A 14107-nucleotide genomic window follows, 5' to 3' on the forward strand; every position below is an offset into this window, starting at 1 on the left:
AGTGGGATTATTGGGTGATATGGTAGTTCCATTTTTAGTTTTTTAAGGAACCTCCATACTGTTCTCCATAGTGGCTGTATCAATTTACATTCCCACCAACAGTGCAAGAGGGTTCCCTTTTCTGCACACCCTCTCCAGCATTATTGTTTGTAGATTTTTTGATGATGGCCATTCCGACTGGTGTGAGGTGATACCTCATTGTAGTTTTGATTTGCATTTGTCTAATAATTAGTGATGTTGAGCATCTTTTCATGTGCCTCTTGGCCATCTGTATGTCTTCTTTGGTGAAATGTCTATTTAGATCTTCCACCCATTTTTTAATTGGGTTGTTTGTTGTTTTGATGTGGAGCTCCATGAGCTGCCTGTATATTTTGGAGATTAATCCTTTTTCCATTGCTTCATTTGCAAATACTTTCTCCCATTCTGAGGGTTGTCTTTTCGTCTTATTTATGGTTTCCTTTGCTGTGCAAAAGCTTTTAAGTTTAATTAGGTTCCATTTGTTTATTTTTGTTTTTATTTTCGTTATTCAAATGAACTTTATGTATGACATTATGAGAACAAAAGGATACAGGGTGGCAGTGAAACAGGGCTTCCTCATCCTGCAGGCTTTATTTGTAATTTTAAATTTGCATTTTCTGAGGTAAGACTGAACCTGGGCACACTTTTTTTTTATTGAAGTATAGTTGATTTACAATGTTGTATGTGTTTCAGGTGAACAGCGATTGATTCAGTTGTATTTTTTTTTCAGATTCTTTTCCCTTTTAGGTTATTACAAAATACTGAGTATAGTTCCCTGTGCTATACAAGTAGGTCCTTGTCTGGGTACAATTTTCGGACACATGTGTATGTGGCTTTCATGGGGCATCGTATGAAATAGTGGTTCCTATCTCAGGACACGTGTATGTGGCTTTCATGGGACATCGTATGAAATAGTGGTTCCTATCTCAGGATACATGTGTATGTGGCTTTCATGGGACATCGTATGAAATAGTGGTTCCTATCTCAGGACACATGTGTATGTGGCTTTCATGGGACATCGTATGAAATAGTGGTTCCTATCTCAGGACACACGTATATGTGGCTTTCATGGGACATCGTATGAAATAGTGGTTCCTATCTCAGGACACACGTATATGTGGCTTTCATGGGACATCATATGAAGTAGTGGTTCCTATCTCAGGCTTTGGCTTGGCAGGCTTAGGTCTGAGTCCTGAATCTGATTCCTACGTGACCTTGGACAGGTGGCTTCTCCTGGCTGAGCCTCAGTTTCCTTATCTGTAACATGGGGATGGTTGTAAGTCTTAGCTTGCGGCGTTATTGTTGTTTGAGTGCTTAATACTCAGTAGGCAGTGTTGTTGTTCAAAAGCTACATGAGGTCTTGGTAGACCTTTTGTCCCCAAACACCCATGGGACCGGTGTTTTTACAGCTCTGATACAGGGCAGAGTTGAAAGAAGAATTCAGAAGTGGAAGCGGTGGATGGCGTGCCCACAAATGCTTGCTCAGGCACTGGACAGGTCTCGGGATGTGCCTGGAGCAGGGTCAAGGTGGGGGAGGGGAGGAAACTAGAACCCAGCTGGTCAAGGTCATGGGTTGACATTGAAGTGGCTTATCAGGCATGTAGGGGCATCGTGGTATCAGGCTTGATTCTGGTGACCTGCATATCTAAGAAGAATGGAGGGTGTGGGCAACAGGGGTCCAGGAGGCAGGTGGGGCAGAAATCATTGGGGGCAGCTCCCATCACTTAGGGCTTTCAAATTAACCTCTGGGAGCAAGTCCTAGAAGCAGCCAGGGCCAGAGAAGCCCCGCTCCCAAGGCTGGCTCAGGTCAGAATCCATTTGGGGTCAGGGTCCCAGGCAGAGACGGGATCAGAGCCGCAGTCCGCCTTGTGTGGGAGCTGAGGCTGAGACCCGGACAACCGCTCTGGGCTGCTGCCGATTCGCCCAGCACACACTCAGTGCTGTGCCAAGAGCTGGGGACACAGCTGTAAGCAGGCACACGTGCTCCCCAGCCTCAGGGAGCCTCTGGTCTCGTGCAGACATGCCAGGCCACTGGGGCACGAGTGCTGAGCTCTGTATGAGGGGTGAGCACGGAGGGGCTCCCAGTCCAGACTCAAGGGGGAAGGGGGGAGCTCTATGCGTGAGCGAATCTTGAAAGACTGAGAGTAAAAGATGGGAGGGGTTACCCAGGTTTAGAGAGGGAAGGCTAAGGAAGGATACAGGGTCCAGGGAACAGCATGTCGAAAGCCCCAGAGGTGGGCAAGGGCCACATTCTTTGGCGAGATTGACAAGTAATTCAGTCTGGCTGGGGGGTAAAATATTTGGGTTGGAATATTGGGTTGGAGAGATGAGGCTGTGAGGAGGGGAGGGGATGAAAACATAGATACAGCCTTGACACTGGGATCAAAAACGTGTACTTTACCTAAGGTAAGGTAGCTTTTTTTTTTCATTGAGATGAAATTCACATAACACGTTGTGAACCGTTTTATCATATACAATGCAGCGGTATTTAGTGCATTCACAATGCTGTGTAACTACCACATGTTCATCATCCCCGAAACAAACCCGTATCTATTAAGCAGTCCCACTCCATCCTCCTCGCCTGTCTCCCTAGCCCTTGGCGATCACCAAGTTGCTTTGCGTTTCTGTGGATTTACCTCTTCTGGATATTTCTTATAAATGGAATCACACAACATGTAGCCTGCTTTAGACTTTCTCTTTTGTAAGGCTCGTCCGCGTCGTAGCGTGGGTCAGTACTTCATTCCTTTTCACGGCTGAATAAGACTCCATGGTATGAATAGACCCTGTTTGCTCACCTGTTGAACTGTCAAGTGAAGGGTCCAGCTTTGTGTTTCGGAAGGATTTCCCTGAGTGCTGATGGGAGAGGCATTGGGACCAGGGAAGGATGGAGGTAGTAAGCCGTGAGGTCCTGCCCCACAATCCAGCTGAAAGATGGAGAAAAGCCTATGGCAGAGACCAAGGGAAAAGGGGTGGCTCGTGGTGTAGGAGGAGACACGGAGGCTGAGGTCTTCTGGCAGGAGCTCAAGACCCTGTGCCCAAGGAAAGCCTTTCCCTCTGGCAGTTAAGAGGGGCTGGCACATGCAGGGGCTGGCCTTGGGGAGCTGTCTTCCCGTGGAATTCTCCCCGTGGGGGACCTGCTCCACCCAATGCCAGTCAGATCAAACCCACCTGCCTGCCGGAACCACTCCATTTCCCATTAGTTCTGGAGTAAAACTGACACCCTGATTTCTTGGCGCCTCCTCAGATTGTATCTGGCTGACATCTCTCTTCCGCCCTCGGCAAAAAACCCTGCTCTGCCCTTTGGCCGGTCTCTCTGCCTTAATAAGTCTCTGCATTTTCCTCTCAGCTGCTGAGGATGGCCCAGCGGCAGGGACCCTGGTTGTACTCAGTATATCAAACACAGCTGGATGGGCCAGCAAAAACGCAGGCTCGTCTTTGGATCAGGACAGAAAATGAAGTATCAGCATTTGTATATATCATGGGAACCAGCCTCTCAAAAAGATGGATCCAGAAGGATCCAGGAGAGAGTAACTTTATTCTTTCTCCCACTGCCCTTCCTGTACCTTCTCCATTTTTTTTTTTTTTTTGCTTCTCAGGCTGAACGTTTTGTTTTCATGGGTCTTTAAGAAGTGTAGTTCAGTCTGATAATCATACAGCTCTAAACATTATTCGTTTTCAAAAGCTCGCCCCTCCCTCAGCAGGGCTTCTTGGGCTGGGAATCCTGCAATGAGAAAGGGCCTTGTGCGCTGCTTCTTTCTCACAGGACAGTCTAATGTCACTGCACTGTTATATTATGGAAGATGTAGAATGCTGATTTTTTTTTTTTCCTCTCTCTTACGGGGCATGCTTGATATGGGCAGAGCCTGGATGCACTTGACCTTCGCCTCTGCTGGATTCCATCGCCCTTTCAGAGTGGGACCATTTTTAAGGAGATGCACAGTGGCTGCCTTCATTAGGGTTCACATCTAGACCTGGGAAACATCCCCATTCTCATCAGTGATGGGTAGCTCACTCCCAGCACCCCCCTTTCTCCCTTTGCTCTGCCCCCAGGTAGGCGGGCAGCTCCAGGCTAATTTTTCTCATTCCTCTTTTCTTGGTGAACATCAAATGCAGTCACTGTCAAGCCACCAAGAGTTTCTTCGAAGCCCTCTTCACCAGATGAGGGTGTACACCTTCTCCCCTCCCCTTGGTTCCCTCCCACAGTGACCTGCCCCTTAAGGCAGCCTTTCCTGCAAGCCTCTTTGATCGCCCAGGGAATTCCTTGCCTTCATTAAGCTAGAAGTGGGTGAAGGGCTCAGATTGAAAGAGCTGCATAGATGGTGGTAGCAGATGCCACTGGTGCCTTATCCAAGCCCTGTAGCCCTTGCCACTGTGTGCTCAGGATGGCTTCCTACTGCAGCCCTCTTCACCTGAAGGCTCTCTCTGGTACCACGTGGGCAAGTCAGAAGTGCTGGAGATTTAGTACCCCTAGTAGCAGTCCTCAGCCAATGAGGGATGGGAGCTGGAAGATAAATACCCCAGCTCCCTCTCCCCCAAGGTATGTTCTGCACCATCTCTCACAGTTCCTGCAGGACTGAGCCCACTGCCCACAGTGGAACTTGCCCATCTACGCACCATGCACTGGCTCATTCCCTTCCTTCTGTGTCACTTCCCCACCAGTGCTGCTTGGGGTGGCCTCCCAGATAAGCCAGACTCCAAGAGACACTCACATCTTTGCTCAGGCTCAGCTTCTGGAGAACCCAGTCTTTTTTTTTTTTTTCTTAATAAATTTATTTATTTTTGGCTACATTGGGTCTTCGTTCCTGCGCACGGGCTTTCTCTAGTTGCGGCGAGCGGGGGCTACTCTTCTTACGGTGCGCGGGCTTCTCATTGCAGTGGCTTCTCTTGTTGTGGAGCATGGGCTTTAGGCGCACGGGCTTCGGTAGTTGTGGCACGTGGGCTCTAGAGCACAGGCTCTGTAGTTGTGGCGCACGGGCTTAGTTGCTCCGCGGCATGTGGGATCTTCCCGGACCAGGGTTCAGACCCGTGTCCCTTGCATTGGCAAGTGGATTCTTAACCACTGTGCCACCAGGGAAGTCCCGAGAACCCAGCCTTAAACAACGGCCACGTCTATCCCTTTAGAAAGTAGGAATGCTTAGTCCCTGTTGGCTTATTCTTAGCTTAGGGGACTTTGAAATTCCAGGATGACAGGAGAAGTTGCATTTAATAGTTTGTTGCACACAGTTTACAAAATGCATTCCCATACATAAGGGTTTCTCAGCCTTAGCACTGTTGACATTTTGGACCAGATAATCGTGGTCCAAATTCTTTATTTGGGAGAAGGCTATCTTGTGCATTGTAGGATGTTTTAACAGTCTCCCTGACATGGACTCACCAGTGGCATACCTCCCCCGCCCCCCCGGGACAACCATGTCTCTAGACATTGCCAACTGTCTCCAAGGGGCAAAACCACCTCTAGCTGAGAATCACAGACATAAGCCGTCTGATGTCATTTGGTGTAAATGGCAATCCAAAAAGAGAATGATGGTGATGGTGGTGGTGATGGTGGTGGTGACAGTGATAGTGATGATGATGGTGGTGGTGGTGATGAAGCTCATAGTAACATTACAACATGACATACATTCAAATGACCTGACCAGACTTGTTCAGGTGCTACCAGTGAACCTAGAGTCTCATCCCAGATCTTCTGCCTGCCTTACCTCACTCTGAAAGCCCATGACATAGACTGGAAATATTAAGCCCTATTCGCAGACAAGGAACTTCAGAGAAAACACATGCCCTCCATGAAAGTGTCGAACCAAGAATGAAACCAGAGCTTTCTGATTTCCAAGGCTGTGTGCTCCTTCCTGTTTTAGAAAGAACAGAGAGTTGTGCTAGGGTTTTCACATGAAAGCTGTTTGCACCCTTGAAGATGCTTCTACTGCATTGAGATCATTGAAATGAATGATAGAATAAAGCCAAGTTGTACACTGTCTGCAACCCACTGTTACCAGCGGATCGGCTGTGAAGTTGGCTTATGGAATATATCTGCCATCTACCACGTTTCGCACTAGCCTAATCCAGCACTTTCATGAGCTATTGATGTTTTCATGGTACTGGAGTTAAGAGGCTCTTCCATAGTTCAAAAGCTGACATCAACCCTACTATTTCTGTTGTCAAATAGGGTCTCCAGCAGACTCTTTCATGGCATAGCATTTATTGAGCACCTACTGTGTGCAAGAGAAGGCGGCGACTCCAGAATGTCAATGTAATAGGGCTTTAGCGGCTGTCGCCTGGTTGTAAACTGGCGGGGAGGAGGTGGAGTCTCGGAGCTTGTCTGGAAGCCCTGTGTGCAAAGCAAGCGCACAGCTTTTGTTAGGAGAGGATGTTTGGGGGTGGTGCCGGGGAAGCTGATGGAGGTTATGGGACAGTTAGAATCTCCCTAAGCCACCTGTTGGGACAACTTGACATGAGGAATTATGGTAGATAAAATATGTCCCCTGCCCTCTGGAAAGAGACCTTCAGCAGTGTGCCTTGTGTTTCTGTTGCTTTGTTCTTACTACTTGAAGCACCAACAACATGGGTGGTTTCCACATCTCCTCCCTGCTCCTGGAGTGGCAGCAAACACCGCCCTTGGGCAGTGGATGAAGCGGGGGCGTGGGGAGGTGGGGACGCCTCTCCTCTGGCAGTGAATTGCTCAGTCAGGATGCTCCTGTTTAAAATCCTTTACTGTCTCCCATCCCCAGCAAGATGACATCCAAGTGACCTAAACTTGTCTCTCTAAACCCTTCTGACTCCTGCTTCCATGTCTATACCCAGAGCCAGGCACACTGACCACCAGGCAAGTTCCTTCAGGAGTTGTGACCCCTCTTCCTTCTTCCCTCTGCCTCAGGCACTGCCCTCTCCCCCCAACCTCCTGTTTATCTGCCTAGTGGTCCCCTTCTCTTTCTTGAGGATCACTTCCTCCAGGGAGGCCTCTCTGATGCCCCCCATCTGAGTTAGACACACTTCTCTGCACCTACATTGACTGTAACTCCTACCACAATCCCTGGCTTTCTCGTCTAAACAGACCTCTGCTCTGTGACTCCTCGTGTCCTCTGAGCACAGCACGGTGCCTGGCACATAGTAGGTGCTTGGAAATATTAGGGAGGGGATACAAGTAAAGGAGAAAGACATAAGAGAAAAAGGGAAGAAAGAGAGAAGCGGAGAAGGAGAAAGGAAGGAAAGAGGCGTAAGTTAATATCTGTCCGTGATTGATACAGCCGAAGCTGAACTGTCTGGCGTTCCTACAATCACAGATCAATTTTATCCAGCACACCTAACATAGCACAGGTTTCTTTGCCGTACTGAAGTGCTTTCTGGATTATTAACTGTCCATCGCTGTCCAAATATTTAGTGTCAAGGTACTCTGTTGTGTTTGGGTCTTTAAAAATGTGTCATCCTGTGATGCTCTGAATAGTGATGGCAGGTTGGAGCATATTTCATGAATAAGTGCTCCATCCCATTCTCTGTTCCGTCCTCTAAACATAATAGATTAGCTGGTTGATTTTGAGGAATTTGCCGACGATAAGTGGAAGGATCATTTCACCTTGTATAAGAATGCAACTTATCATTAGCAAGCAGTCAGCTTGCTCTGCATCACAGAAAAATGGAAGACCCATGTCACACCCCCAGCAGGTGGCTCAATGCCCAGCACTTAGTTTCACCCAGGAAAAAAAGTTGTTAATGACGGGTATTGAAGGCAGTTCTACAGACAATGCAGCACTTGACTCTGCAGTGAGCTTCATGCTGGGAAGGTCGTTTCATGAATGAGTCTTCAAAGGCCCAATCCATCCACAGATCTGTGTGCGATGCTTTTAGAAGGATGAGCACATCCTGTTCACAGGTTCAGTCAATGCCTTCCTCACCCCCAGTTCCTAGCTTGGGATCTGACGCATAGTATATCTCAAGAAAATGAGTGTTGCTTGAAAAAAGAAATCAAAGGTTTGTTGAATGCCTGTTAACTTGGCTTCACAAGACCCCTCGTCTTCTCTCTGCTCCTCAAGCCTGAACCTAAGCAACAGCGACATCCTGACCATCTACGACGGTGATGAGGTCATGCCCCACATCTTGGGGCAGTACCTTGGAAACAGCGGACCCCAGAAGCTGTACTCGTCCACGCCGGACCTAACCATCCAGTTCCACTCAGACCCTGCCGGGCTCATCTTTGGGAAGGGCCAGGGATTCATCATGAACTACATAGGTAAGTATTCTAGCCAGTCACTTTTTCTCCTTGGGTTTAGGTGCAAGTTAAGACAATTTCTTCTAGATATGTCTTTTGGGGAGGGTTGTGCTACATGAGTTTTTTAATATATTGACACGGTAAATATACGTCGTTTTTTTTAAGAGGTTGGTCTCTCTAGTCGGAAGGACAAGGGTTCAAATCTTAGGATTATCATTGATGACTGGGTGACCTTGGGCAAGTCACTTAACCTCTCCGAGCCTCTTTTTTGTCATCTGTAAAATGGAAATAGTGATACCTCCTCCACAGGGTTGATATCAGGACTTAGTAGATAACGTCTCATAACTTTAAGATTCATCATTTTTCATTTGCAGTCAGCTGTGACTTTATATCATCAACACACTCTTCCATATTTGCAACTTCTCAAAGCATTACCTATGCCATCTTGCCTGAACTGAAGCTTGGCTCTCCCATAAGGACTCTTCTTCTCCTGCAGCCCCATCCAACCAAGACAGCCCTTTCTCTCCTACCTCCCATACTTTATTTTTTTAAATTTTTATTGGAGTATAGTTGATTTACAATGTTATATTAGTTTCAGGTGTACAGCAAAGTGAATTAGTTACACATATACATATATCCACTCTTTTTTAGATTCCTTTCCCATATAGGCCATTACAGAGTACTGAGTAAAATTCCCTGTGATATATAGTAGGTCCTTATTAGTTATCAATTTTATATATAGTAGTGTGTATATGTCAGTCCCAATCTCCAATTTATCCCTTCCCCACTCCTCCCCTGGTAACCATAAGTTTGTTTTCTACATCTGTAACTCTATTTCTGTTTTGTAGATAAGTTCATTTGTACTCTTTTTTTAGATTCCACATATAAGCAACATCATGTGGTATATGTCTTTCTGTGTCTGACTTACTTCATTCCATATGACAGTCTCTAGGTCCATCCATGTTGCTGCAAATGGCATTATTTCATTCTTTTTCATGGCTGAATAATATTCCATTATATATAGGTACCACATCTTCTTTATCCATTCCTCTCTTTTTTTTTTTTTTTTTTTTTTTTGCTGTACGCGGCCTCTCACTGTTGTGGCCTCTCCCGTTGTGGAGCACAGGCTCCGGACGCACGGGCCCGGCCGCTCTGCGGCATGTGGGATCTTCCCAGACCGGGGCACGAACCCGTGTCCCCTGCATCGGCAGGCAGACTGTCAACCACTGCGCCACCAGGGAAGCCCTATCCATTCCTCTCTTGATGGACATTTAGGTTGCTTCCACATCTTGGCTGTTGTAAATAGTGCTGCTATTGGCGTTGGGGTGCGTGTATCTTTTCGAATTATGGTTTTCTCCAGATATATGCCCAGGAGTAGTATTACTGGATCATATGATAGCTCTATTTTTAGTTTTTTAAGGAACCTCCATACTCTTTTCCCGTACTTTAGATTCTTTCTTGCTGCTCAGTGTGTCTTCCAAACCTTTTCTCTTCCCATCATCTTTAAAAAAAGTCCTGCTATAAAGTTCAAACTGAGTTCACACGTGAGCATCCAGTACCCGCTTCTTAATTGTTTCATCCACCCACACCCTTCCCCCCTCCCTCCTCACCCTGAAACTCCCCCTTGTTCATTCCTGGCTCCATCCCCCTCCTCTGCTCAAGCTCTAAACCTTGGAGGGTCCCATCCTGGACCCTGTCCTGCCTTCTATCTGTGTGCTGTCATCCAGTCCCATGGTTTTATCTGTATTCCATTGACCCCTAGTTTGTACCTACAGCCTTGACCTCTCCCATGAACTCCAGATCTCTCCAGCTCCCTGCTCACTGCGCTCTGGCATGTCTCACTGGCAGCTCAAGTTTAGCACGGACAGAACAGAGCGACCTCTTTGCCTCCCTGCCCTCACCACCTCTCACTGCTCCTGCTGTCTGCCCAGCCCAGGAGGCAGGACCACAACTCTCCTGGTTTCTCAGGCTGCTTCCCCTGTATCCCGTCCATCCTCTCAACTCTACTGCCACAATATATCTCAGATCCAAGTACTCTTCTCCATCTATCCACGTCCACCAGCCTAGTCCAAGCTGCTATCCTCGCCAGCAGTCACGGGACCAGAACACTGTGAAGTCCCACTGATCCCAGCCCTGGAAGGGACTTGAACTGAGAGAGTGTCTGGTCCAGGCCTGTCTCGTCACAGCACAAGAAGCCCTGGACCACCAAGGATGAGGGACTTGATCATCAGGGGCGGACCTGAGGCTCACACCCAGGCTTCCTGGCTCCCAGCTCTTAGGGTTCTCTACCCCCAATATTTTTGGCAATAGCAGAGAACCTGGGAGACGCAAAGAGGTAGAGAAGCCCTAACTTCTTTTGGCATCCAGGATGGCGGGTGCTTGCCCCCTGGGGGTTTCAATGGGCAGGATTCAGCCAGCAGTTAGGGGACCTGCTTGCACCCCCCAGGGAAGAGGTTGACATCTTGATTTCCAAGAGGGAACCAGGAAAAGGAGGACTGATCCTGCCAAGCCTCTCTGCCACCACCAAAGACCCTCTGGCTTGAGCACGATTCCGTGTCTTTGGTTCTTCCCCTTGGCTTGAAGATTTGCCCATCTCTAGCTAATACAAAGTGTTCTCTTTGTATCTCCTACTGCCTCCAGAATACAAGCTAGTTCCCTGACCATTGGCCATCTCAAGGAGCCTCATGCATATGAAAATAAGTCCCTTGCTTTTTTTTTTATTTCCAGCTGGTGGACACTTCCCATCCCCGCTCTGCTCTGCAGGTACCTCTCAGAGAAGCAATCACAAGTATTGATCTTTTTTTTTTATGTTACTCAGGGGCCTTTTTACCCTTGATGGCAACACTGGGTATTTTCAGGGTGTTACTGCTGCCACTTTCCATGCGTTCTTTACTGGGTGATGCCCTGGGCAGAGGCTGTCCAGGCGACGTGCCCTCCAGAGTCAGCTGCCTTTGGAGGGAAAGTTTCTGGTGACTTGGCTTCAGTCTGTCTCCTTAGACCTTTCCTCCCCGCCTCCCTCCCTACTGGAAGATGAGGTCATAGTTTTGCTCATTTGTCTCCTCTGGTGCCCGAGTCAGTCTTGTAAAACTGCATTCAGCTTGATGGAAGAAATATGACTCTATCCAAGGCTGCCCAAGGTTGACCAGAAAGCCTGGCCATTGTTCAGTTTGGCAATATTTTGAAGAGGAGGTGCTCTTGTTAATTGAAGCTGAAACTTAGATTCGTGTGACAATTTGCGGTTGGCAAGCACTCTTACATATATTATTTTATTTCATCTTCAAACGCATTATCTCCATTTTCCACAGAGTTTGGTTCACAAACTTTCATGCTAGGCCCTGTCCTAGGCATCAGGATACAGGAATGAATAGAATTCTCTCCCTGCCCTTGAGCCAGTTAGTGAAAATGGAAGAGTCCCATTAACAGACAATATCAGGATCATATGCTGATGAGCACAGGATTTCAGAGAGTGCTTCCCAGGGGTACACAGCCTGGCTAATATGGGTAACACAAAAAGAGAGAACAGCTCAACTTTTTTCTTATTTCTCTTAAAGAAACACAGGTTAATTTCACAGAAAAGGAAAGTGGGCCTTTGTATGTCAATGTTGATGTCAATCAATTGCCCATGACTACCTGGGTTGAAGACCATGTTGTTTTCAGAGGAGGCCATGCCTGAAGTCAGTGGAAAAGAATGCCGTGATTGATTAGTGATGTCTGTCATGGGCATGGGATAGGTATTTGCTACCCTGGGTCTAGATTTAACAAGACACAGATGCAACTCCCATCCAGTAGAGGGATCAGATGGAAGGGTTAGGGGTTTCTGTTGTCATCTAGAGAATTCGTTTTTTCTTTTTTGGCTGCGTGGGGTCTTCGTTGCTGCGTACGGGCTTTCTCTAGTTGCAGCAAGCGGGGGCTACTCTTTGTTGCAGTGCGCGGGCTTCTCACTGTGGTGGCTTCTCTTGTGCTGGAGCACGGGCTCTAGGCACACGGGCTTCAGTAGTTGTGGCTTGTGGGCTCTAGAGCGCAAGCTCAGTAGCTATGGCACACAGGCTTAATTGCTTTGCGGCACGTGGGATCTTCCTGGACCCGGGCTCAAACCCGTGTCCCCTGCATTGGCAGGTGGATTCTTAACCACTGCGCCACCAGGGAAGCCCCTCATCTAGAGAATACTAAAGCTCCTACACTGATCTCAAGGCCTGACCCCAGCTCTGGAAAGTGGCCGAGGCTTATCTGCTCTGGCTGCTGTCAGAACCTTCCATAGGAACACTGGGCTTACATGGTTCTGACTTCCCATAATTCTCCTTTGCACAGACAGAAGCAAAGACCCATTCTTCTCACTGCTTCTTATGTTTTGCTGTTGTCTGTGGTCAAGTGCATGGGAGGGAAGGGAATTAAAAAGCAGAGATAAGTAAGCAGTGTTTTTCAAAGAGATATTGGTCACTTGTATGTTTATTTCTCTAATCCCAGGATAATAAAAAGTTCCATATTGTAGGTCAACTCCAGTCAAATGACAGTGGCTCCCTGGAATGTTGTGTTGAGAAGGATTGGGAGGTTTCAGCTTGATTCAAAGAAAGAGATTGCTATGGTTGATTAGTGATGTCTGCCATGAGCATAAGACTGGGAAGTGGTGGTATGTATTCAGTACATTTAGGTATTTCTTTTGCCCAGAAGTTGGACCATGGTGCTGATCTTTACTGTGAGCATGGAACCATGACTTCAGATCTCTATATTCCTGGTGCCTGGCACATAGTAGGCACTCACATCTTAGTCAAACAAATCAATGAATCCATATAACTTGTCTTAGTGTTATTTTTATATCCTGCACATTAATTAGTTTTCATCTTGCCTCTAGGGATAGACAGGGCCATGATTCTTGTCTCCATTCTCTGATTGAGGACAGTGAGGCTCAGAGACGTTTATTGACATGACTGGAGTCACACAGCTTCTAAAATAAAGAAAGAAGATTAGAAGGGAAGTTCTCTGACTCCTGGGCCAGTTTTCTCATTCTAAGCAAAGTTAACAAAGGTTCATAGGAACAGATAATTCCAGAAGCTCTGCCTAGGGTGTTTGGTGAACATGCAGACTCCTGAATCAGGGTCTCTGGGGGTAGAGTCTGGGAACTGAAGAACAGAAGGTTAAGTGACTTAGCCAAAACCACCCAGTTAGTAGACAGTGGGGCCAAGGTTTGAATCAAGGCTCTGCTGCACGGTGGCAGCCGCTGAGAATGACAAATGTGATGAATGCTACGGAGGAGATGGGAGGGCCCATGGAAATGTATAGCCGTGCCGGCTCATCTTGAAAAGTCAGACAAGCAAACCTTCTCAGTCCCAAAGCATTTGGTACAAGGCAGACCACATACCAAGTATTTGCCCCCATTTCTCCTCTTTCATCCAGAGTTTGAACATTTGCAGCTGTGTCCCAAATCCAGGGCTTGGCTGATTTTTCAAAGGCCTAAAAATAGAGGCTCCTGTCCCCCACCAAGCAATTCTAGAAGCCATTTCCCGCTCCCCTTCTTCTTGCAGACACCCAGGAGATCTCCTTCCCCCAAATAAAATCATGATGAAATCCCTGGAAAAGCCATTGCTTGTTTCTCAGAATGACTTTCCTGCAGACAATGGAGGTACTTTGCTTTCCCCAGAAGCACATTAGAACCGCAAATTAATTACATGGCATAATTAGTCCTCTTCTCAGACTCTGCGCAGTGGGCACTTGGAAGCGAGAGTGATAATAGTGGGCTTTGGATTGCTACCTTAGGGACAAAGGTTTGCAAGAGGAAAACAGAATTATTCCAGAGGAAGATTCTGTGACGATAAGCTGTGTGTAGATTTTCCGGAGTGTGGTTAATGTTCACTGATGGTAGGCAATGTGATTTGAAGAGTGCAGCCAATAATT

At 47.3% G+C, this 14107-nt stretch overlaps 1 protein-coding gene across 5 annotated transcripts in view; it reads left to right on the plus strand.

The window, feature by feature from the left end:
- SEZ6L (seizure related 6 homolog like) overlaps nt 1-14107 on the plus strand; it is a 199751-nt gene that overhangs the window by 153681 nt on the left and 31963 nt on the right. For all 5 annotated transcript variants that reach the window (XM_033837912.2, XM_073790260.1, XM_073790261.1 and 2 more), the window contains exon 10: nt 8043-8239. In XM_033837912.2, the coding sequence (XP_033693803.1) occupies nt 8043-8239 (197 nt within the window). The remainder of the gene's footprint in view (nt 1-8042; nt 8240-14107) is intronic.

This window comes from Tursiops truncatus, chromosome 13 (assembly GCF_011762595.2).
Source record: "Tursiops truncatus isolate mTurTru1 chromosome 13, mTurTru1.mat.Y, whole genome shotgun sequence".
Taxonomy (NCBI): domain Eukaryota; kingdom Metazoa; phylum Chordata; class Mammalia; order Artiodactyla; family Delphinidae; genus Tursiops; species Tursiops truncatus.